General features: G+C 36.2%; 2 protein-coding genes across 2 annotated transcripts in view; both read left to right on the forward strand.

Moving 5' to 3' along the window:
- LOC105677984 (nicotinic acetylcholine receptor alpha1) overlaps positions 1-27,131 on the forward strand; it is a 174,353-nt gene that overhangs the window by 41,547 nt on the left and 105,675 nt on the right. The window contains exon 2 of the mRNA XM_012376914.2: positions 26,059-26,334. Within this exon, the coding sequence (XP_012232337.1) occupies positions 26,077-26,334 (258 nt within the window). The 5' untranslated portion in view covers positions 26,059-26,076. The remainder of the gene's footprint in view (positions 1-26,058; positions 26,335-27,131) is intronic.
- Positions 9,822-12,123, forward strand: LOC136997142 (uncharacterized). The gene is made up of 8 exons (XM_067347538.1): positions 9,822-9,943; positions 10,020-10,266; positions 10,517-10,738; positions 10,807-10,995; positions 11,080-11,151; positions 11,225-11,466; positions 11,569-11,737; positions 11,846-12,123. The coding sequence occupies exons 1-8, from the start codon at positions 9,881-9,883 to the stop codon at positions 11,986-11,988; spliced, it is 1,347 nt and encodes a 448-aa protein (XP_067203639.1). The 5' UTR covers positions 9,822-9,880; the 3' UTR covers positions 11,989-12,123.

Consider the following 27,131-nt stretch of genomic DNA (forward strand, 5'->3'; position numbering starts at 1 on the left):
GAAAATTAAAATGAGCGGTAATTCGGAGTGAAAATTTTCGTTAGTTACCGAACGATTGAATTGCGTTATTGTGCGTTACAACGCTCATGCGTTTCCGCTGTGCAATTAATTATGTGCGGGAGCGTAGACTCGAAAATGAGGCATTGCGAGAAAAAAAAAAATATTGCACAATCGACCAACTCGTTGCTGATAAATTACGATGATTATAGCGGCCGGAGAATTCCTAATGATGAGTAAGCCGCAATAATTCCAGGATATTACGCCGGACAGTCGATAACGAGCGATATTTCAATACGCTCCGGCGTTTCACTTATTACTGGCTTCGAGTGATCGGTACCTACAGCGCTACAACGCTATAATGTATTTTACAGATTTCGCACATGTTGCACATGCGATGTGATATTAGAATAATTTTCCGCAGCTGATACTGATATAATCCAGCAATTAAATGGGCGGACTAAATCAAAATCTTGTTTGGCCAATTAGAGGGATCGTACTGGCGATTTATTAGTCAGTTAATTTTGCGCATGCAAACGCATGCAACTGTTTGTTGCGTCTCAAGTTCTTAATTAACGTGCAATCGATCGACTTGTGAGGGTCAATGTACGCCGATATTAAAATGTACTCGTCAGTCAAGTGAATGCAATAATAACCCAAAGAATAATAGTAATAAACTAATAAATGAAACAATCAATTATTTAATAATTAATTTTCAATTTTGGCGATAATCAACAGAAAGTTAAAGTTAATTCCTAAAAAATCGATAGCGCTGTGAAGAAAAATGAATAACATTATACATGTTTCATGAAATTATTTTGCAATTTTCATGAAAATTCTGTTTCGCATTAATTAGCGCATATTTCTGTAACTGATTAATAGAAAGGAGTAATTTAAAAATTACTAATTTTAGCATATTTATTTCGTTGTATTTAAAACAGGTTCTCTAGTTGCAGAATGAAATAAGTTTAATTAAAAGTTCTACATAATATTATACAGAATGTTTCATAATGTCCGTGCCAACACTCGTGTGCGGATAGAGTGCGGTGAACTGGATAGAAAAGTCTTTTATCATTTTGCAATTTTTGCAATAATAATTGAGATGTTAATTAAAAAGGATTGACGAATAACGCGCGGCTAGACCATGGGCTGTACATTCTAGGCGTGACAGCAACGAGAATCGCACAGTAACGAAAAATAACAGCATGTATTACTCCTGCTCTCACCATGCATTGTTTCGTTGCCGTGCGATCCACGTTGCTGTCACACCTAGAGTGTACAGCCCATGGTCTAGCCGCGCGCAACGCGTGATTCATCAATCCATTTTAATTAATATCTCAATTATTATTGCGAAAGTTGCAAAACGGTAAAGGACTTTTCTATTCAGTTTATCTGCACTCTATCCGCACACGAGCGTTGGCACGGACATTATGAAACACCCTGTATAAATCACACAGTAATTTTGCAAATTCAATTTATAGCGTAAAAAATAGCTGCGGTGTTACTATTAAATTTATATTAAAAATATTACTTTCTAAGTAAGTTTAATCAATTGTTTCATTATTGAATTTTATTGATTAATTTTTTAATTTATACATTTCTGTTTCTCTTAGAATTTATTTACATATTGAGATACTTTAAGTTTATTTCGCGGCGACAAGCATTTCTCATATATGCCAGCAATGTATCTCGTTAGTTTTAACGTTTCGAGTAGACACGTTGCTCACGCACTCGCTTCTTCACGTAAATTAAACGAGTCGTCTCTTATGTCAATTTGTTTGTTGTTGAATACGTGCATTCATAACGAACCGACGCACCGCCGACCGTGACGGAAGCCGAGGTGGTAACTCTACCCTCCTATGACCGTGTCACCCTCTGTATGAGAGTGACAATTTTAACTTTAATATAAAATGTACTTGAGTTGCAGCAGCACGCCAGTTTACGTGGCGGTGCGTCTAGCATCCATGCTTGGTGATTAAATAAATTAATATTTTGAAAAACATGAGTAGCAAGAGTTCTTTAACTTTTAATAACTAATAAAGAAATTTTATGAGAGATAGAAATAAAAAATTAATGGCTCTTGCTGCTTTAGCAGTAAATATTGCATAATAAATTGAAGAACTACTTTTTGTTACATAATCTTTATTTTTGTATAAAAATAAATTTGATGAATTTAAGGTTAAAGAATAAATTCTTCAATTGTTTCAACAAGTAAAGATTATTCAAATTTTACATATAGAAAAAATACGCGTCAATTAAATTAGAGGAAAAAAGTCATTTAAGGTCCAATTGAATTTTGTTCATTTAATAAAAGTCATTCATTGCACACTAAAAAAATTTGATATGTCAGTCGAAAAGAAAGTGCGTGATGCACTTGAATATTCTGCTGCTATGCGTATTCATACGGTTGCACAATGTCATCGTGTTTTGATAGAAAAAAGCACCTGCAAGGAGTTTTTATATAAACTCCCCGTTAGAAGGTACTTCCTGGCGATTAAACTCCGTCGCAACACAACGGTTGACTGAATTGCATTGAAAAAAAGAAAAGTGTAGCGATAGAAAAAGGACGGACAGGAATAGAGAGTAGGAAAGCGGACTCTGCTCGGGATTACACGTGGCTGGCGAGGATTTATCGATGAGTTGAGCTCAGATTAAGGCTCGCCCGCAAGTGGGAGCAAAGTAAAAAATTCTCCAGCCGGCGGCGCGTATCGATCGACGATGAATCGGGCGAGCGATCGGGTGTGTCATACGAACGATGTCGCTGTTAATTGTTGCCTGTCGATGTGCAACGGCCGCAGTCAACTGCCGTAAGATTTATTCGCATGCCGCCTCGGCATATATCGGCGACAACGAAACAAAACCCGATTTCGAGACTGGTCCGGCCATCTGAGCAAGGCAATCTTGTGATCCCTGGAATGTTCCGCTAGGATTACCTTGCTCTCAACGTTTTCATTTCCGTCCGCAAATTTCACATAAAATATTTAGAATTTCTGTTCATTCTGCTACACATTGTTTCAAATTAAAAAGCTTGGCACAACCAGTGCTTCATTTTCCTAAGAATTAGAAGAGAGGTCAATTTCTTTATTAAATAAAATTAATTTTCAAGTTTAATTTTTTTTTAAATTTATGAATAATTTTCTCAATTCTCCGAAAAAGAAAATAAAATAAATTACTATTAAATTGAAACTTTCAATTATTGATGTTTGTAATAATTGTAATAATTTCAGAATTTTTATCGCCGAGTTTAAAGTTGGGCACAAGAAATATGTATTCGAATTTATTTCTATCCCGCTTGAAAATGGATTTTCATCGCACGTTTATAAGAAAAGATCTCTATACAGCGATGCAATTTTAATTAAATCGGCGATGATTGAAGTTTCCATCTGGTATGGTATGCCATTTAATATCAGCACCGAGTGCCGATTTATATGCATAGAGAATTGATGCCATCAAACGGGATGTTTGCAGACGATAAGCATTAAAAGACTTTCATGGCTGCCTCGGAGATAGCGATTTTAATAAACTTTGTTACGCTTGGGAACGCGCCGAGGTCGTTGCTTTCAAAATGCACTTTCAAAGAGCTCGACTCTCAAGTTTGTAGTCAAAGGTTCGCTCTTCGTCATCGTGAATGAGTCCAAGCGAAACAATATGCATATAAAGCGACGATGAACATCTGAATATTTGTAATAAAAAAGGCGTAATGGTATTATTATTTAATAATTTAGAAATAGAGATAAAATTTTCGTAAGGCGAGACTTCAGCGCGACATATTTTGTTTGAGATAATTTTTAATATCTTCACGCGCACAAACATAACAATAGTCCCTAAATTATCTCTTGCTATTGTTCAATTTTAAAAACTGAATAAATCCTGAATCCTGTTTAGTCGCAAAATTCGCGATAAATAAACGAATGAAAAAAAGTACTGAAAATATTGTATGTATATTTCCCTATATTGGATTTTCCAGACAATTAAAAAAATATATATTTTCTATCATTAAAAACGGGAAACTCTTTCTTCGAAGCAAGATCTCCAAGTTATCACGGATTACTTTCAGGATTAATTTTGTGTAAAAGAAGTTGAATCCTACGTCTTTCTCTATTCCTGCCGTGCAGCAAATTGCGACCTTTTAACGGGGCGAATTTTGCTTGCAATGCCGGAGAAAAGATGACGCTTGAAAGACTAAATTTTCTGAATGCAGCCTCCTCCGGTACGATCATGGTTACTTGTCCAACGGCGTCTTTCAGACACAACCACTAATTTGCTGAATGAAAAACTCACGTATTATTAAGCTCTGTCTCTTAATTGGGCTAATGAGACGATGGCCTCGTCGCAGTAAAATGACATTCAACATTATTTCCGGAGTCGACGCGCCAGAAAATTCATTAGGAAAATCTTTCGACTGCGCGCGAAACAAAAAATTCAGTCGCTTAGAAAATTTGTCATTTTACTGAGTGATTCTATTTTGTGTCGTTATAATAATAGAAAATTTATTAACTGCTAAGTTTTAATTATAAACATTTTTTTATCATGTCATTTTTTGTTACCATTTTATGATATCTTACAAACAGTTTTTTTGGTTCTTATTGCTTGTTTGAATTATTTGATAAATAAAACAATAATAAGCAAAAACTGATGTAAGAGTAAATAACATCATTAGTTTTTGTAACACCGCTTGAATTGGTACTGTTATCACGTTTCCTAAAGCTTGTTACTCTTTGCCCGTCATTTATAACGAATAGCTGACGATGCGGGAATGTTAAAATGCACACATTTGTTTCCATATATATGGGTTGTATGTATATGTGTATGCACGTCAGGAGTCGCTGAAATACCTTTCACCGGATATGCTGCGCGTCAGTTGCAAAATCGATATTTTAGGGTTGATGCCTAAACACGGTTAAAGGACGCTTTGCACTTCGACGCTTTACCGCAGGAATAGTTCAAAATGTTCCAAATTTACGATTTCCGCTGCCTGTGGAATCGGTTGGTTCGAAGTTCGAGCTACGGCGACAATAAATCAGCATTGTAACACTTTGAATGCCTGATGTCAGCTCGTGTGAAAGTATTGTAGAACGACTTTCGCGAAGAACATTGTATGCATCAATCAAAGTGCTCTTGTCAATATTCGTCTTTTTTTGATAATAAAAGTGTCCCATGAAAAGTTGCTGAAACTAATTAGCTGTCGTTTTTAAACGCACATAGGGAGCAAGACAAATAAAATATTTTCTAGCAGAGGACATTTTGCAGTTTTATTTATATATAAACTAAAAACAATCGGAGATATTTTTATTGTTAAATAAACGTTTATAAAAAAATGCCAAATTTTGTTTATTTTAATGGTTTATATTTTCGAAATGTGCACCGTCAGAATTATAACAAAAAAATTAAATCACTTTTGTAAACTATAAAAAACTTTATGCAACAAAAGTTACAGTTACAGTTATAATTTTCAAAATTGACTTAATTTTTATTATAATTCTGACGGTGCGCGCGTCAAAAATATACACCATTAAAATTAGCGATATTTAAAATTTTTTAATAAACGTTTATTTAATAATAAAAATATTGTCTTTAGTTTATACGCAAATAAAACTGCAAAATGTCCTTTGTCAGGAGATATTTTATTTTTCTTGCTCCCTATGTGCGTTTAAAATGACAGTTAATTGATTTCAACAACTTCCCATAGGACATCCTACAATCAAATGAGAGGAATAGAAATAAAACCTCATTGAGTGTAGGATTTCGAACGTATTTTCACGAGTTTTATACTTCCTCTTTAGCTTTCAAACGATTATTCTATATTTAATTAAAGTGACATATTTATTTCTGAAATTACATTCTATTTCTTTGAGAGAGCTTATCGGCTTTCAAGTTACTACGAATTTGTGCAAGCGGAATAATTGGGAAACTCAATTAATGTTACTTTATGAGTACAAGAGGAACATAATGTTGTAGCAACCCGAGTAGAAATCTGTCATGGAATACCAGATGTCTGAATAGTATCTATTCAGAAAGTGTCGTGGCATTCCCTAATAAGTAATGTTAGCCGGGCTCTAAGGAGGACTCTAAGCAGTTTTCCTTTGTTCGAGATAGGGTTTTCCCTAAATGTATCAAGACTGGAAGTCTAGTCAGTGGTTGGTCGGAAAATGATCCGAAATGCCTTGACTAAAAATACTGATGGGAAACTGACAGGGCACTAGGCCCCTTTCAGTGTTTTCAGTCAAGGCATTTCGGGCCATTTTCCGACCAACCACTGACTAGATTTCCAGTCTTGATACACTTAGGGAAAACCCTATCTCGAACTAAATGACGCTAAGTGAATAAGATTATGCATATTGCGTAGCTAATTCATACATTCATTACATTTTACACAATTACATATATTTTGTACGTATTATATTTTATACAATTATATTTTATGCATATTTTATAACATTAATTATATTTTATAGAACATTGATTATATATATATTTTTTTAATTTTCACAATTATTTTATACAATTTTTTATAAATGAAGAAGTGGCATAACGTATGATTTTTTTCCCCCGTTACGCTGCTAACAAGGACATCCAAACGTACCATTTTTGATTTAATTTTATGTAATCCACACGTTATTTTTTTGGATCTTTCTTCATTATCTACAATTTCCCATTGTTTTAATTTTTTAGAAGAAAAAGGATAAGCATACAAGGAACTTTTGATCTTCATCAATCTTCCCACAATTATAATATCATTTATTTCTTTCATTGATGGAATGTACATATCTGTAATTTTAACTACTTTATCATTATGAAGCAATATTGTATTGTTAGGTTCTTTAGTAGAGAGGACAACATTTTTCCATTTTAACTTTTTTACTAAAACATCCCCAGATGACAAGATTCGTCCAAATTTTTCGATAGTAATAGTTGGTGGTGGATTTTTTTTAACCGAATCAATCGACCACAATTCACTGTACCTATGACACAGTTGTGCTAATGGATGTTTACCACTGCGAATTTTTTGTTTGATTTTTTTAATAGCATTTTCAAACGGAAATGCAGTGATCTCACTTAATAAGCAACTTAAATTTTTTGCATCGTCAGCCAAGTGAATGAGATTGTGCATATTCAAAATTTGTGAAGCTGATCCATAAAAATTACGAGCAGTTAATACAAAAATTCGCAAGTATGTTTTAGCTTTCGCATTATATTTTAAAGCCAATTCTTTACTGCAAAGAATTCTGCACGCAGCATAAAATAAAAGAAAATGCCGGTATAATAATTTAGGCAGAATACCTTTTAAAATAACAGGGCCACTATATAATAGAAAAAATCGAAATTCTGTTGCCTTCCATTTCAAAATATCCACTAGCGATCTTGTAGTTCGTTGAAATTCCACTGGTATTTGAGATTGAAGGGCAAGCAATCGCCGAGAAATTTCGAGTCTACCTTGCACGCCTAATTTTACGTTGGAATTACTTTGAATCCAATAATCTAATAATAATTTTTTCATTACACCCAAGCAACAAAGATGCATGAAATCTAGCACAAAATGAAAAATCATATCAATTGTTGGTATAGTAATTAAAGGTGTTTTACAAATGTGATGTTCCGGATTTTCTTCGAGTCGAAATGATAAATCTGTTCTTTCTGCACAGTCAATTTCCGGATAAATCATTGTCTTATTTGAACATTTTGTTTCATGAAGAGCAACTCGTTTTCCACGAACAACGCATCGTTCGCAAGCATAATATCCTCCATGTCCTTTTATGCCCTTAATAAACGAACGAGCTGGCCTGTCACAGACAAAACACATGACGTTGATTTTAAAAATTTGATTTTCTAAAACTATGTTATTCGTTTGTAATTCATTAATCTCTTCGATAAATTTTTGTAAATATAACTTCAAATCATTTGGTTTTTTATCACCTGCATAGATTGCTACAGGGAATGGCTCATATAAATCTGGCTCAAATTGAACTTTGCACATGATTGGCCATAACTGAAGAGCGCTTGATTTATATGGCGATGTTCCATCGATACCAAATATAAGATTTAACGTATTATTTGCATGAAGTTTTACATTAATACATTTACGAAGTCCTTCGGCTATACTAAAATAAACAAATTCTGCTGTAGTTTGGCCACGACTTAATGGGAATTGTTCTATGTTAAATCGGACAGAGTTTGTTCTCAGAAAAGTTTTAGCTGATATAGGCAGAGTAGGAAGCAAACGATTTCTTAATATTTTTAATAAAGCATCCAAAACGATATGCGGGATGTTATTTTGAATGGCCCATGCTCGTAATTCCATTATTTCCTTTACTTCTACGTCATCTTCGATTTCATCGTCACTTGTAGTTTCGTCGTTTATTTCGTCTTCTTTTTCCGATTCTAAATAAAATTCTTGTTCATCATGAACTTCTATTTCGACATTATTTTTTTCAATCATTTCGTCTTCTTCACGTTGTTGCTCTATTTCCATTTCGTCTTCATTACTTATGTCTGCGTCATCTTGTTGTTCTATTTCCATTTCTATTCTGTTTTCTTCTTCATCTTCTACTTCTTCTTGACAATCCGTATTTTGAATATTATCCTCTGTGAAAGATTAAAATAATAAAAAAAAGTATTAAAATGCTCTTTATTGACATTTATGGAGAGATTTAACATTTTTTCCACAATAAAAGATCGTATTTTTTTAATAATTTTTAATCACAGTTTTATCGAGATCCCTTTATATATATAACACTATAAATAATAAATATATTAACATCATTACTTACTTTCTTGAATTTTATATAAAGCACGTTTGCGTCTCATTCGCATTTTTGCCGTATACTTTATTCTATCCATTTTTATGATAGACTATGAAACAAAAAAGTAAAAAGTAATAAGTAGTAGATAGTACGTAGAAGTAAAAAAAAATAAATAACACGAACACAATTATAATATAATTAAACCTTGATGTTAATTTACTATTTTCTAGATTTGCAATGCAAAAGTTTCAGTCCTTTATAAACGACAAAAAATAATAATTTCAGATTACGTTCACGGATGTTAAATACAGTTTCACGCTGCACTTGAAGTTGATCGTATCTCTTAATACACTCTGAATATGTATAAATATTTAGCGCCTTTAACATCCGTGAATGTAACCTAAAATTATTATTTTTTTTTATAAAGTGAATCAGTGAAAATGTTACTATAATGGAAACAATAAAATAGGATTTCACTAAGATTCACTGAGTATTTCACCAATATTCAGTAGAAACACTTATTTTTTGTTTTTTATCGTAAAACTTACTGTGATTATGGTCAATGAAAATAAAATTTCGCTATAAAATCAGTACTTTATTTATTGGTAATGCTGATTTTGTATTTACTGCGATACCATATTGTATAAACGCCTCTATGTAGAGGGACAAATTAGGCAGAATGGTTATTGACTTTGATAGATGTTTTTAGAAAAGTTTAAATAAAGAGGATTGAAGATCACAGATTGAAGACGGCGCAATCGTTCGTTAGCTTTCGAAGTAAGTAGTGTACTGAGAACTAAATATTCCGGGTGCTGATCGAAGCGAGCGTGTTTTACCGAAGTGTGTCTAATACAAGGCGTGTGTCTAATACGAGGTAAGTAGTTTTAATATCAAACGATTATTTTTTTTCCTCTTGTACTACATAACATCCAGCAATTATTATAGTCATAATCGATTACCAATTTTACAACAGAAGACGATTAATAATCGATTGCAATTATTTTCTATTTTTTTTTGTATGCTGGTAATTGACTATGATAACGAAAGCATGTTAACCTTAAAATCAATTGACATATAAAATACATGTTTTATCTCATGTGTAAAAGTTTTCGTGAAGGTAAAAGAAATTTTGACTGAAAATAATGGCAACTCGAAAACATCACAGCCAACATCATCCATACGCTACACCCTCTAAACGTTCTAAAGTAAGTTGTGAAATTCTAATATAAACAATATTTAATATTCATTTCATTAAGTTTTGACTTAAATGTGTTATTAAAGCTGATGGATACTGAACGCCATTATCAAATTATCGAGTTCCACGAAGAAAATTGTCTCCAAAAAATTGTGGATGTTGTACCAACTAGTTGGATTACATACGACATAAAATCATGTAGGCTCGTTTCACCATTTCCGGAGAACTTGAAAATGAAAAAAGATCGTGATTTCTTACACCATCTTGTGCGAACAAAATCCAATCCTCTGCAGAGTTGGAGAAAATGGCCAATTATTATACGAGGCGATTCAAGTAAAAAACATTACACATTAACTAACAAAAAATTTTATAATTTATTTTTTTCAACATTTTAACAATAAAAAATTATTGATAATTATAATAATTAAAAAAAATAATACGCGTACAACAATTTAGGTAATAAGTGTTGCAAAATTATATTTTCAACATATGTTGCATAATAGGAAACATAATTAAAAAAAAATTAATAAAAAGTAAAAATAACTAAAATAATAAGTAAAATAATTTGCTATTATATTTTCAGATAACTACACTGATGCATTAGACAAAATTAAAAAATTAAAAACTAAAAAATACGCTTATACAACAGATTGCGAGAAACATGCTGAAGAAAAAGCATTAAAAACATTTAATGCAATAAAGAAAAAAAATTTTAAAGACAACGAAAAATTGGGAAAAAAACTATTGTCCCAAGTTCCCCAGCTGGACGATGAAGAGGACGATTTAGAGTTGAATGAAACTAACAGTTAGTTATAAGAAAAAAAATATTCGTCCACAAATTTTATGTTCTATAAATGTCCATTATTTTTGCAGGTTTAAAAGATTCAAGTAAAGATAGCAGCGAAAGCGATTCCGAAAATTTCCAAAGAACTACTACTTTTCCTGAGGCAGTAATAGAAAACAAAAAATCATCTACAAAATCAAAAGAAGATAATCTGTCATCATTATCAAAAAATGATGATATTTCTGACAATGAATTGTATATTGCTGAATCACCGAGTTGTAATTATAATGCAATTATTCTATTATTTTGCTACAATATTAATTTTTTTATATTAATTTTAGTTATACTATTTTTATTTATAGTCCATCAATCAAAAACCCAAAAACCCACTGATAACTTATCTGCTCCAGATACTTCAAAAAAAATTTTGAATGGTACGTATAAAATGAAATATACTTGTAATTATTCTCTTGTAATCACTTTATTTAAATAATATTTATTTTTAAGGCATTAACGATATAATATCAATGCAAAGAAAATTAACTCTGCAAATCACATCGATGGCAAATGAAATAAGAGACGTAAAAGAGATATTATGCGTTAGAAATATCAATCAAGATGATGATTGTATAATAACCTTTACTGATTTCATGGAGAAATACGAGTTAAACATGCCTTTTAGTGCTTTAGAAGACTTTCAAGAATTTGATAATCGTCTCAAAATTGAAAAAAATTTTCAGTTGGAATTCGTGAGCATTAATATCATAAAAATTAAAGAAACTATTAGATAACTATTTTTTATTAACACAAATTTAGTCTTTGAGTGAAAATGTATTTTATTCATATTTCAGAAGCGATCCATCTATGTAACAATAGATAGGGATAATAGTGTGTCAAAAATGTTGACAAGTATTTTGAGAAAACTTGTCAAAAGAGTAGTTATGTGCCAGTATACGTGCCTTAAGCAACAGGGCACTAAACTAATATTTAAAGATACAGTGACTTGCCGTTGTATCATCGGTAATATAATTAATTTGTTCCGATTCTGACAAAAAATCTTTCTAAATTATTAATTGTAGACGACTGTGCTTAATAATTATTGTTATTAAATGCAATGTATTATTTCAGATATTGTATTTAAAACATATAACAAGGATCAAGAAAATCCAGTAGTGACAGAAAAATCTTTCTTTACTTGTCTAGGTAACGTAATCTCTAATGCGAAGGATTGGGAAGGCCAACGTACTGCAAGAAAGCAGAGTAAAGAATAAAAGAAAATGTTATTTTTATTTATTGTGTTAAAAATTAATTTTGAATTTATAAGTTTAATTTTAAGAATAAAAGATTTTATAAGTGTTACATTTAAGAAAACTTAAAAAATGAAATAAAACTCTAAATAAAATAAATATTTTAATATTTAAAAAAGTTGAAGTTGTTTTGTATTTACTGTACCAAAATTTAAAGAAATGTTTCTATATATCCAAAAACCGATTTAAAAAAAACTGCCCAGAGCCAGTCCAGAACTGACCAGAACTGATTAGTAAAACTGCCCAGTTTTCGAAGAGGCCAGTCGTAACTTTTATGGCTGGAACCACGCCTGCTTTCCTTATCAGTGCCTGTCCAGACATCAGGAAAAACTATCAAAAATCCTACCAGTTCCTAATCATGATTTCTACTCGGGAAGAGCTTGTAACGTAATATCGATGTTTGGTAAGAGTGATATTAACGTGGTAACAGTATCGGCATGCATAATGTTACATCAGAGATCTATCTATGTCGGTGTAAGATATCTTTCGATTTAATCAATCGTTATAACAATAATTTTATTCAAATTAGGAATTGAGTTTCTACTCACTGAAAAATGTAAAGGATACAATTCTCAAAAACTATTTCAATTAAGTATATTTAATTTTTCCAAAATTATTCATCGATCGCTCGTGTAAAATTGATATGTGATACTTCATATGCTGATGACGGATAGCAAGTGTATAAAATTTAATTAATTTCGAGCAAAGATTATGTCTTTATATATATAAATTTAATCTTCCATTTTCCATGATTGCAGAAAGATGCGTATTCTACTATACATTATTTTGCCAGACAAATACTTATAAATCTATTGCACGATTCTGCGGCACGATTTGATCGACATTTTTAAATTTGCACAATGCAGTTCCTCGAATAATCACACGCATGCATATTCCGATGCTACGGCGATATCGCGAACGAGAACGAACAATTTATATGACGTATGCATGTGGACATATGTGAAAAAGGATCGAAACGGGTGGATAGATCGTCGTGCACGATAGAAAAGACACTGCGACAATTTCGCGGCGATTCATATCGGACTGACATTTTCCGAACACGGCGTCGTTTCTTGCCGTAATGCCGCTCGCTGTATACAGAACGCCTTGAATTAGTTTATCCATATGGATCGCGATTGTCAGGCCGTATTGACGTGGGTCTCATAGATCACCGGGATTGCTTTCCCATTGTATTCTTCGTGCAGACCGCGCGAATTCTCCCCATTTTGCATCTCAATACTCCAGCCGTTCCGTTTTCAGTCATTCGGTCGACCCAGCGCACACCCAACCCCCGCGCCACCCATTATTGAATTACCCTACATCTGATGAACGGGCATCTCCCCTTGCGATACCTGTGCTTATGGCGCTATAACAGCTTATACCTTGCCGGTTTACGACTTGGCGCCATTCACACGGACTCTCACCACACCGGTTTCTCAAGATCGCATCGTATTATATTGCTGTGAAACATAAGAAGGTGGCGTATCTCATTATGATTTGCAGGGATGTTATGCGCTGCTTAATGTTGACTATTAACAATTTCAGTAGGAAATGAAACATTTACAGCGCGGTGTTGTTACAACGACTATAGAGCGACGTGGAGTGAAATCTTTGATGGAGAGAAATTTAATTAAGTTTGCGTCTTAGTTATCCTGTGGAGATAACTTTTAATTTACTCACGACACACAAAATTCAGTGTTAAAAAGAATAACATTCAAATGTTATTTCAATTTTTTTATCAAACAAAAATTATTGTTAAATTTATAAGGTCATAAAAGGCCTACAGCTACCGACGCTATTTACAAACAGTGGCTTTTGATTTAGGCGACACCGAAGCCGCCGATTCTACCGACGCGATGCGCGAGCGTTAGAGGCAGAGAGATCATCGGCTCATCCTTTCTTTTATTATTCTTTAGAAATAACACAATGCGAACGCGGCCAATCGAGCTCGATGAGCGATCAGGCAGACTCCGGAGCCGGCTTCCGTACGAGGCAGTTCTGTTTTTCGTGGCCGGCCGTCAATGTTAATCCACGCAAACATGCAAACGAATTATTAAAACATTTACGTACATTAAGCACGCCCACAATTTATTACGGAAACCCCTATGAAATTCAGAAGTGGGATTACCGGTGCCAAGTTTGGCGATTATGACCGCGCGATTGTGACTGTGCGTTTATGTTACGAATTTATGTTATGCTTATGTTACGGGCCTTTACGTTTTTATAAAACCTTACGAACGTGACTGTATTTGAAACAGTAGACACTCGATTACGAACTTACAGTAGTGAATAAATTTCCAATCAGTTAAGAAAAAGACAACGTGTCAAAATGAGCACGCTTACGGCATTAGAGCTGAAAGAGAAATTAGGAAAGAAATCTGCCAACTTCCGGAACGAAGAATGAGCTGCTAAAACGATTATTAGAAGCGGGTGTTCCACTAGAAGAGCTTCGTGCGACAGGACACCCCGCAAACGAGATGCATGATTTGTAATCTGACGAATCTCAACAGGGGACGGCGAGCATTCAATCCGTGTCTGTCCGTGAGATTGAACTTTTGCGAAAGGAGAGAGACTTAGCCATGCGCGAGGTTGAATTACTAAGAAGAGAGGTAGATCTCTTACGAATGACGCCCAGAGCAGAAGAGAGCACGCCTGTTCGAGCAAGTACGAAAAAATGGCAAGAGCTCAAAGATTTGGTAGGCGAATACGACGGAAGTAACTATGATTTTGACCGATGGGAGAAACAGACAAAAAAACTACTTTCCACGTATGAACTAGACGAGCATAAGGCGAAAGCGCTGGTATGCAGCAAGTTGACTGGAAAAGCGCAGAAATGGTATCACTCGAGGGCTGACTGCGTTGAATTAAGTTGCGACGATCTGTTGGACGAGCTGAAGAAAATGTATGGACAACGACTAGATCCGCTGACTCTACGACGCGAATTCGAAGCAAGAGTATGGAAGGCAGGCGAAACCTTCACAGACTATCTACACGACAAAGTGACGCTTGCAAATAGAGTGCCGATCGCAGAAGCCGAAATGATTAGCTACATTATCGAGGGTATTCCGAGTCAAGAATTGCGCACGCAAGCAAAAGTGCAATGTTATCAGTCAATAGACGCGATGCTAACCGCGTTCGCAGGCGTTCCGTCGCCTAAAGAAGCGCACCATAAGCAGTTTCCACAACGCCGAGGAGAGGTAACGGGAAATTACAAATCGCCAGGAAAAGAACAACGAAGGTCAAAAGAAGCGGTCTCGCAGAAATGCTACAACTGCAACGAGGAGGGACACTATGCAGCAGAGTGCAAGAAAGCGAGGAGAGAACGAGGATCCTGCTACAAGTGCGGAAAGTTAGGTCACCGTGCTAATCAGTGCAGCCCTCCGAAGGAAGACATCAACTGCGTGATACAGGGACAACGAGAGGACGATGATTTCCGGCGATTGGTGGAACTACAAATAAACGATAAGGACGGTAACTTTAAAATGGATTTTAACGCGTTAATCGATTCAGGGAGCCCTATCTGCTTCGTTAAAGAATGTTATATTCCGCGGAAATATGTTGTTGTTGATTCGGGACGCGACCGATTCTTTGGTGTTAACGGCAGCGGATTGAAAGTATTGGGCCTTGTAAAAGCAACACTCGTATTTAATCGCGAGAAATATTTTATTGTATTACGTGTCGTCCCGGACGAAACAATGCAAAACCCGATGATCTTGGGACGCGATTTTATGAAGCTGGCAAGGTTATCATTGAGCAATAAAGAAATTATCGATATTATGAATATTGAGATGGATAATAATAACTCTCACGTGTCTCCGCAAGATATGCGTATAAACGAGAACCTTTCGACTGAGGTGAAGACGCGAGCACGTAATATGTTCGAGAAATGTTATGTTAACGTACAGAGACCACCAAATCCCGCGGTAGAAAACACGATGAAACTTATGCTTACAAACGATAAACCGTTTTCATGCGCGCCGCGACGACTTTCCTACGATGAAAAAACTAAGTTACAACACATTTTAGATGACCTAATCGTCAAGGGTATCATCAGAGAGAGTGCATCCGAATATGCATCGCCAATCGTCCTAATAAAAAAGAAAAACGGAGAGGTACAAATGTGCATAGATTTTCGAGCCTTAAATAAGATAACAACTCGTGATAACTTCCCGTTCCCCCTAATCGAAGATCAACTGGATTTACTAGAAGGGAAAAAATATTTTACGACATTAGATCTAAAAGATGGATTTTTCCATATTAAAATGCACGAAGATTCCGTAAAATATACTTCGTTTGTCACGCCTTTAGGACAGTATGAATACGTGAGGATGCCGTTCGGATTAAAAGGTGCTCCTCTCAAATTCCAACGTTATGTAACGCAAATATTTAAAGATCTAATTAATGTAGGAGAAATATCTGTATATTTGGACGACTTCCTCATCGCGACGGAAACAATCGAACACCATTTTCAAGTATTAGAAGAAGTTCTTAAATTACTTGTCGCGAATCGTTTAGAATTACGTTTAGATGTCGCTTTTTCCAAACAAAGCTAGATTATTTAGGTTATACGATAACTAAGGGAAGCATACGACCGACAAATCAAGGCATCGAAGCAGTAAAGAAATTTCCCGTTCCACGAAATACTAGAGACGTACAGAGTTTCCTAGGTTTATGTTCCTATTTTAGAAAGTTTGTAGAGAATTTTTCAATTATAGCAAAATCTCTGTACGACCTGACAAGAAAAGACGCGAATTTTCAGTTTGGGGAGATAGAGAAACGAGCATTCGAAATGCTTAAAGACCGATTGATTGATACACCTATATTAAGCCTATATTCTCCACGAGATGAGACAGAGCTCCACTGTGACGCGAGCTCAGTTGGTTTTGGAGCGATTCTATTACAAAAAAAGGCAGATCGGAAACTGCACCCAATATTTTATTTCTTTAAAAGAACAACCGAGGCAGAATCGAAGTACCATAGCTTCGAGTTGGAAACATTGGCAATAATTTATGCACTCCGCCGATTTCGGACGTATCTACTCGGACTAAAAATCAAAATTATCACCGATTGTCAAGCCTTAAGTCTAACGCTAAATAAAAAAGAGACTAACCCTCGTATTGCGCGGTGGGTTTTAGAATTGCAAAATTATGACTACACTCTCGAACACAGATCCGGTTCTCGCATGTTACACGTTGACGCACTAAGTCGACAAATTTTCGTAATCGAAGATAACTCCTTTGACAAAAATCTCGCATTATGTCAAAGCGATGATCCCGTAATTACCAAAATTCGGAAGGAATTAGATCTCTCTGAAAGTAAATTATTTGAAATGAGAAACAGATTAGTGTATAAGAAACGTCAAGGGCAAATTTTATTTTATGTTCCTAACGCATTAGAGACTAGCGTTATCCATAAGTATCATAATGAAATGAGTCACGTGGGTACCGAGAAAACAATTCGAAATATACTAGGCAGCTATTGGTTCCCTGAAATAAAAGCAAAAGTCAAAAAACATCTCAAGAGTTGTCTAAAGTGTATCGCGTTTGCACCAAATTCCGGAAAACCCGAAGGCACGTTACATAATATACCCAAAAGTAATATACTGTTCGCCACGATACACGTCGATCACTTAGCCCCTGCATCTAGATCGGGCTCCATTAAAAACCGGTATATTTTCCTTATTATTGACGCGTTCACAAAATATGTAAAATTATATGCTACTAAAAGCACTAACACGACAGAAGTCATAAAATGCCTCCGTTCTTATTTCGAGCATTACAGTCGACCGTTACGTATTATTTCGGATCGTGGCAGTTGCTTCACGTCGCGTGAATTTGAAGAATTCTTAAATACTCAAAACATACAACACGTTAAGATCGCCACCGCTTCACCTCAGGCGAATGGCCAAGTTGAGAGGCTTAACCGTACGATTTTGCCGATGATGGCTAAGTTAGCGGATGAACGAAATACATCCTGGTGTAATACGCTCAAAGATGTGGAATTTGCTTGTAACAACACCGTGTCTAAGGCCACAAACGAATGCCCGAGCATGCGGCTTTTTGGAGTATATCAGCGTGTTAATATAATCGACGAGTTACGAGATGCGTTAGAGATAAATGGACAAATTGAAACACCCCGTGATTTACCGTATTTGCGCGAAAAGGCTAGTCAACAAATCCAAAAGACTCAAAACGCAAATAAGCAAGTTTATGATCGCAAACATAAGGTCACAACAAAATACCAGATAGGTGACAAAATAATGATAAGAAATTTCGATAATTCACCAGGTGTTTCTCAAAAATTAATACCTAAATTTAAAGGTCCATATCAAATCGATCGCGTGCTCCGAAACGATCGATATGTAATCAAAGATGTCGAAGGATTTCAATTAAACTCCCTATCGTGGGACATGGGAAGCGTCAAACATGCGACCTTGGACACCGGGTTAATATAAACTTAGATTAAGATACTATTCTTTCCGTATTATTTATGCGTTGTATAACCGTTGATATAAGATAAGTTTAAGCCATATATGTATTTTATTATCAAGTTTGAGTTGGATTCACCTGCGCATTATGTCAGGTGACAAGTTTTATCTTTTTCTTTTTCGCCGCCCCCCATGTGCGATTAATCGGGGCGATTAATGGTTAGGCTGGCCGAATTATAAGGTCATCAAAGGCCTACAGCTACCGACGCTATTTACAAACAGTGGCTTTTGATTTAGGCGACACCGAAGCCGCCGATTCTACCGACGCGATGCGCGAGCGTTAGAGGCAGAGAGATCATCGGCTCATCCTTTCTTTTATTATTCTTTAGAAATAACACAATGCGAACGCGGCCAATCGAGCTCGATGAGCGATCAGGCAGTCTTCGGAGCCGGCTTCCGTACGAGGCAGTTCTGTTTTTCGTGGCCGGCCGTCAATGTTAATCCACGCAAACATGCAAACGAATTATTAAAACATTTACGTACATTAAGCACGCCCACAATTTATTACGGAACCAATTTATTACGGAAACCCCTACAAATTCACAAAACAACACGTAACCGAAAGAAAGCATGCAGCATATATCATAACAGTATCGAATTAATATCGCAAAATAAATGAAATATCGCATGTCAAAATGATAACAGATGCACGTGAATTTTCAGTTCAAAAAAATATCAGCAATACCCGGTTGCAAAGGTAGTAGAGTAAAATTTCTTCGCTTTTTCCAGCGGCTGTAGATGCGTGACGAGCACTCTCGCGTCGCTATTCGCGTGAAACTGTCCGCCGTTCACTAACAGCCGCGCCATTTGAATAATTACGAGCCATAAAGGCGCAGTATTTGTCACTTCGTGCGCTAAATTGCAACGGCAATCGTTGTCGTCCGACGAGAGAGAGAGTCGAATTTCGCAGCGAGCGAAAAAATCACCGACGAATACCGCGACGGTCTTCTCTGTCTCTTCCCATCCCTCTCACTCACACCCCTTCCCTCTCTGTCTCTCTTTTTTAACTTTGATTAACGGTGCGCGAGTATGATCGCGGGCGCGCTGTTTCCAAATGACAAGAAATGAATTTACATCGCGCGGCAATCCATTTTCGACAGGTCGCTTGAAAACGTATGGCCTGTGAGTATTTCCAACATACGACGTAATATCGAGAAGCAGCGACCGATTGATTTTTCGTTGCATATACACAAAAACACACACACACACACACACACACGTACAAAGACACACGCGAATCTTTTAGGCGAGTCAGCGCTCCCTACGCTCCAACAGAAATGTTTTAATGGAAAATTTATCGCTCATAGAAATCTGGTAATAATTCATAATCTTTCCGCACACACGCCCGGGATATATTTCTTTGTATAATTGAATACATTACACCTCGCCAGATGTAACCCCATTCCAGTGGACGCAATTTACGACACTGTGATACATTCCTGCTCAGAAGTAAATGAACCTTCGAAATGACGAACAATCATCTCGCGACGTGGATATATATGTATATAACGTCTGAAGATTGCTGCTGGCGTGACACCGACAGACATATAGCTTCGCGGATAGTTACAGCTATCGTCATAACTTTGGAAACTGCCGCGCGGATATTCGTCGATTTACGAGTGATGAACGCATCATCGATCCCGACACAGCACCATCGACTGGAACGGTTAAAGTGGCATCATATAAGCCCGGCGTCGAGGCGCAATTCACTTTCCGCCGATTTATCCGAAAAGTTGTTGATGTCGAAGATATCGCGGGGAATAAATGCGCGACGGGTATCCACGACAATTGATTTCTTTTCCGTCGCTGCCCGTCAATCCCCGCGTGACCGCGCGTCAAGCGTTACACGATCCATAATCCGCACCGCTGCTCGGTCGGAAACGAGCCGTAGGAGAGCGTCGTAAATTCCGGGAGCGCTCTAAATTAAGCCACGTCTCACCGGCTAAAGAGAGGTATACGAGGTTGTAAAACGGCGAAAAACCGGCGCACCGGGCGCTGATTTTATTGTCAGTCCACTCTCTTACGCGTTACTCTTTCTCCGTCCGCGTCCCTGCAAGTGGTAATAATATTCCCGTGTTTTACATGGAGTAAGAGTTACGAGCTGTAACTCTGTATTATGCAAATATCTCACGCTTGCCGTCTAAAAGTGCGAAAGTATAAATCGTGCAAGTATTTGTCTGAAGACGTCTTCGAAAATTCGATGGAAGGATGAACCGAATCCATCGTTCTTCAATTTACGATATCTCTGCGTAATTTAACGAAAGTTCTTTTATGTCAATTTCGCAAATATCTGGAATGCTAAGTTGCAGATCGGTTCAATTTATCATCCAGCTTTTATCAAGTATCATGTGCAGAGATTCCATAGTATTTCTGGATATTGGAAACTCCGCGAATCTCTCCTTTTCGATCTGTAGCAAACTATATAGAGCGTAACTTGTGAAAACTAGAAATCTGCATTATATCTTTCATCTACAAGCATGAAAAAAAATTATATAATAGATTTGAAATCTTTTTTACAAAGAAAGGTAGGCTATAAAAATTAGTGACAACGTTAAATTATCATCGTTCAATTCATAATTTTTCGTTAACTTTTAATTCCGACGAAAGTTCTTCCCTCTTTTTTACAGCAGTACATAAAAATCTAAAATATGAAATTCCCATAAATTAATTTAATTAATTTAATTCATTTCGCAATCTATTTCGACCTTTTCTCTAAATTAAGTCGGCTCCAAATTGACAAAAAAAGCAATCATTAAAATTAAGACCGTAAATTGTGGGACGTCCCGTATATATATATATGTATACGAAAATTCAATACTATCTCTGGATATTGAAGCTCCGTGATTTTCTCTGCAGCACGACAAAATACTGCTCTCGTTCTCTCTTCATATCGCACGGGCCTCTATCCAATCGCGGCTGCCTCTCGTTCCCGTTGATTCATCCAATGGGAAAGGAAATAGACAGCCGGTCCAGCTGATACAGTTCCGCACTGGGTACATAATAGTCTAGTTAGTAGGTGCAGTCGGCACCAGATTCGATTAGCCTCGTTACAGTTGCGCGAGCTACGTGGCAGCTTTAAACGACAAAGCGATACGTTTGAGCCGCGCGCTGCATTACGTTCTTCTTGTTTGTATGAGGGTTGTGTAGCGTGGAAAATAGTAAACAAGTTTACGAAATAACTGCGATGTTACGCAGTTTGCTCTCAGCGTATTACTATTATTGCATTATGCTTTTTCAAATGTCACTGGAACACTGTAAATGAACTTTATTATCATAACTTTAATGCAATTCATCGCGTGAATGTGGGATATTTTACTCTTTTTTTTCAATTTTAATTGTAACGTTGAACCACTTTTAAAATTAACTATAGGACTTCTTTAAAAGGATAAATAAATTATATTGCAATTTTCCTAATTGCACATCATATATCGAGAATCCAATTAGAGAATATTTCGTATTTTATTTATTCAGATTAAATTAATTTAGTAATTCAGATCGAATTGATATTTGGCAAGAAAAATATCTGCTGATTCGAAATGCGGCTGATCGAAACGCAGCTTTCGAATGTCGATAAAGGTTCCGCGATGGCAATTTCACGGAATGTGATAAATTATTACGCCAACACACGCGGCCGGCAATACGTCATGCTGCCAGGTAGTTTAACGTCTCGTATTGGACGTAATATATTTTTCTCTCTATCGATGTGTGTCACCCATCTGTATCGCCTGTCGTTAACTGCTATACAGACATCGTTTTCCATTCGGCGAACTTTTATGAATCGCTCGCAGCCCGCTGATCGTTACAACTCGCTCGCATGTAAAAGTCGGAGTTACGACCTGACGTGAGCGTTCGGGGAAAAACGGCGCTTCGAAACGAAGAAGACGTTCATAGATCGCGCAAAAACTTTCGACACGTTTACTTGGCTTCCATCCTTTTCTCGCGCCAATTTGTATCCTTCGAATGGGTGATGGCGAGCCATTCGTTTCTGATTGTATACAGACTAGCAGCGAGCTTAGAATTATCGTCTGAATGTTGCTTGCTTTTCCAGAACAAGTCTGTTTCGCTCAGACTCCGTTCGCCGCGCGGAGCTTTAATTTTCTCGACTTATCGACAGCCGAATGATGTGTCTGTAAAGAGTAAAACTATCGCACTGAATACAAACATGATTATTTATCAGCGAGTCGCATTTCTCTTCTACTTTCTCCAAAGCACTGTTTATGAAAATTCATCCTTATCTCTCTTTTGGATTATGTAAAAATAAGTCTGTAGATTTTGCGGGACAAGAACCACCTCGATCATCCTGACGTTGATTATACACGGATCCAAGGTCGCGTAACTGTTTTCCGACAGCATATTGAACGCACGAAGGAAAGGATGGTTAAGGCTGCTTGATCTGGATTGATGGATGCGGCGGTTACGGCTCATTATTGGTTCCATTATATCCGCTTTCTCAAGCCGCGTCCGACCATTGTTGGACAAGCTGTTCGATCGACCTGTCCTTTTATTGTATAACGAAACTAATCATCCGTTACGATATACCTCTATCGCTCATCAGAGCCGTATACGTACATGCTAGCTTATATAATATACAATCGAGCCAATGTCACGAGGCCCTCGGTCAAATGTTAATGATAGCAGGCCCCAACAGTATCAACTAGCATCTAAGTGGTCACCTGAGCATTGTCCGCATCGGACGGGAAATTGTGTCCCTCAATATAATAATTCACACGAAATGCAAAATATTTATACTACTTCGAAAAATTCCACATACATATGGAGATCCATATTCATCTTGAGATCCCTCTTTATTTTTACAACAATTCTATAGATATTTTGTCTCAGACACTTTAACCCATTAATTGGAGAAGACGAGTCAATTCGTCTTTAATCAGTTTTAATTGCGCGCGATAGAAGCCGTTTTCAGTCCACAAATTATTCGGTTAGCAGTTTAAACTTTATAATTTCTCTTACTTTACATATTTTTGAAGATATTTGCTTAATACAAAAAAGAAGAATATAGAATTAGTTCATTGTAGGTAGTTGTCAAGTTTCTTCAAAAGTTTCGGTGGGATACATTTTAGAACACGTTTAAACTCTCTTTGTCGGCTTAATTCGAGAAGAGGGGCATCGAAGCGCGAAAAGTTGCCCTAATACGACGAAGTAGTCCTTCGAGGCATACGGTTATGCTGATAATAGCGTGGTAGGCGAGGAGGTAGGTCAGCAAAGAAGCGATAAAACTTCCTTGAGAGGTTTCTCCCCTCTTTTGCCTTTCTGTCACACAACAATGCCGTTCCAGCCTCCTTTATGGACGGTTACGCTCCTCGCCACGGGTAGTAAATGACTTCGTCTGCCGGCCGAGCTGCGTCTTAGGATGGCCGGCAATTCGTTCGGAAAAGTTGATGTCGAAGTATTGTATAAAGAATCGACAGCCGATATTTAAGTATAGCCATAGTTCAAGATAAGAAAGTGCAGTTTCCGATCGCGCCTTAATATTTAAATACGGAATTAATATACAATAGAATATATTGATTAATCGCAATAAGTTTATCTTTAACACGTAAGCTCAAGCTCAAGCAAAGAGTATTATATTAATTCTTTCACTGCGGAACAATAGTATGCGATTTATCGCAGATCTCCGCATCAGCGTCTCGAATTTAATATATTCGATAATCTGTCAAATAAAGCGTTTTGTTTCGCTATGACGTTTGTATCGGCCTAATTAAATTCAATACATGTATTATGTTAATTAAATAAAATCGTATTTATGAATTTCCTTAAAACGGTGTAAATGTAAATCAAATTTAGTTATTATATATTAAATTTGATCGATATATGATACACTTGTTGTAAAATGCCTGATACACATATCAATAATAACTTAATGAACGTATATTGTAGCATTTTTAAATCTTTTTGAAGACATTCTGCAAAATTATTATGAATAACAATCGATCATACTTTCCTAAATATGATCCGTTATTTGTAATTTTAGTGCTAAACGCGCACGACTGATATCGCATATTTATGCAGATTGTTTGTTAAATGTTAATTTAGATAATCCATCATCCGGCTTGAATGTGACATTAACTTTAAGCTATGACATCATGCATTATGTATGAGGATATCTAAAATCAATCGCAAATAAAAAATAAGGTACTTAAAAAAGAAATAAAAGAATAAATAAGTTTAGCGCAAAAATTAAGTCTATAATGAGCGGTGCGCGTAAAAATGGTCGCAAATTTACGGCATAAATATCAATAAACAAATAGTCTGTAGTACGTAAAATTACGATTTGATTTTATGGTATGATATTTCATCTCTGCTCCATAACACAGCTTGTGATTTTGCCAAATAACCCGGTTTACGATCAAAGCTGCATTATAACGATCGATTTATAATTCATAGGGACTTGTGAATTTTCCATATCTTTATTTTCTAGAATAACCGGATTCAGAAATTGGATTCATTATGAAGTCTCGTTTTAATTCTTACTCCAAGTAAGATTTATACCCGCTCGTAAAAGAGAGCATTCCTCGAATGTTTGTTTGGTTTTTTTACCAATATGATCTTTTTGCCGGATGTAGGTGTGTCGTAAAATTTATCACTTATATTCGACTACTATTATCCGTCGCGTAATTGTAATTTATCAGACATTTATACTAATTTTTTCTCTAGATAATTCTAAATTACTTGTATCTTTAGATTATTTCTAAATGATGAAGTGTTATAGATCTCGCAGTAGATTGTCAAAAGCGAAATTTATATTTAAAGTGAAATTTTATCTCTTCATAAAATTGTCCTTCCAAGTTTGTTCCCTCGAGATTTTACATGGAACGGCCATTTCTCAAATTATCGGGACGGAAGTTTTTTGAAGAAATTTTTCATCCATTTATAAATTACTCTCATCAATTCTACGCTGTCCTTTAGGTTCATTAATTCTTTTTTATCTATATCTAGTTAGTGTTTAATTTAACAGCATAACATGTTTGGTGTGTTTATTTTTTTATTTACAACAAAGGTAAACTTTATTTCTGCTTTCAAAAGTTTTGCAGCAATAGAAGAGTCTTTTATAGCAAACAAACACATAATAATAAATATCCGCAATATTTTATATTTATAAACTTTTTATAAATATTTTATGAATTTATTTTTATTTGTTGTTTGGTAAACATTTATTCATAAAATATTTCAGATATTTATACCAATTGATTTTAATTAAGCACGTAAACAGCACTGAAAACGCAAAGCGTTAGTCTTCTCGTGCGCGACATCCAGAAACGAGAACGTTTTCGTTACAACTAAAATGTCTTAATTACCGCTGACTTGATTTCTACTTTGCGGGCGTAACGAGCTGCCGCGAAACCGTCACGTTTTATCACGGTCAGAGTGTCCTTTAATGTCGCAACGCGAAACAGCCGCGAGATAATTGACGCGCGAGATGGATTCTGGCGTACGCGCGCGCGCGCATCAGCGTGAGAGGGATCAACGAACCCTGAACCGATGTTCAAAGCATGCATTACAAAGGAGCGCGTAATTTATTGTTCAAGGGGTGGACAAGGCGTACGATGCTTAGGGATGCTTGGACGAACGACGGTGGGAAAGGCTGGTGGCGATGGTGGTCCAGGTTGGGCGGATTGCTGGCGATGGCGGCAGCCATATCCTGTCTCGTTGCCCCGTTTCCGGGCGCCTCGGCCAATCCGGAAGCGAAGCGTCTCTACGATGACCTGCTGTCGAACTACAACCGCCTCATCCGCCCTGTTGGCAACAACAGCGATCGCCTCACTGTCAAAATGGGACTACGCCTCTCCCAGCTCATCGACGTCGTGAGTAGACCCTACTTAACCCATTATCCCGTCGCATGAATAGCGTTTATACTCTATATAGAGGACTGTGCATCCCCGGGACACAGATATGTGGAGCAAGAGTACTTGGTTGTGAAATAGTCCAACGTGTTTCATCGATTGGGTTCAGGCTAGGGGGAACGATATCTGGGCGCGCGATTGTTTTGTTAACGAAGCCCGGCGTAGCGCGAGTATTATACTCCCCCGGTGGTGATGCATTTAGATATGAATTAAAACCGCGCACTTTACACGCGTAACGCACTTGCCCCTCTTTTTCTTTTCATTTTCTTTATCCTATTTCAAATTATATTGTAAAAATATTGAATTATTCAGTTGTCATATAGCGACTTGTTATTATTGAAAATATTTTTCCGCTGACGTGTGCTGTATTGCGTAAAGAGGGCGTGTAACATTTTGAAAGAAAAACTATTATGTCTAAAACAATGTACTATATAGCTCTCTTTGTGTGAAATTGTGAAACGCTCCAAGCTCACTTTCAACCGCTCGGTACATTCCCATCGTGATTTAAATTAGAAATTCTAACTATGTATGCGCTTGTCAATTAAAATTATTCACATCGTTGTAATTAGGCTCATGATATCCATGATAACGTTTATATTAGGTATATTAGAAAGTAAAGTATTTCACAACCATTTAACTCTTTATCAGTATTTAACATTTTTACTTTTTTTTTTATTCTCTCATCCTTTATATATCTCGATTATTATTACGAAGACATTTGATGAAAAACAATTCGCTAAAGTAATTTATCACTGATC

The sequence above is a fragment of the Linepithema humile genome, chromosome 1, assembly GCF_040581485.1.
Source record: "Linepithema humile isolate Giens D197 chromosome 1, Lhum_UNIL_v1.0, whole genome shotgun sequence".
Lineage (NCBI taxonomy): Eukaryota > Metazoa > Arthropoda > Insecta > Hymenoptera > Formicidae > Linepithema > Linepithema humile.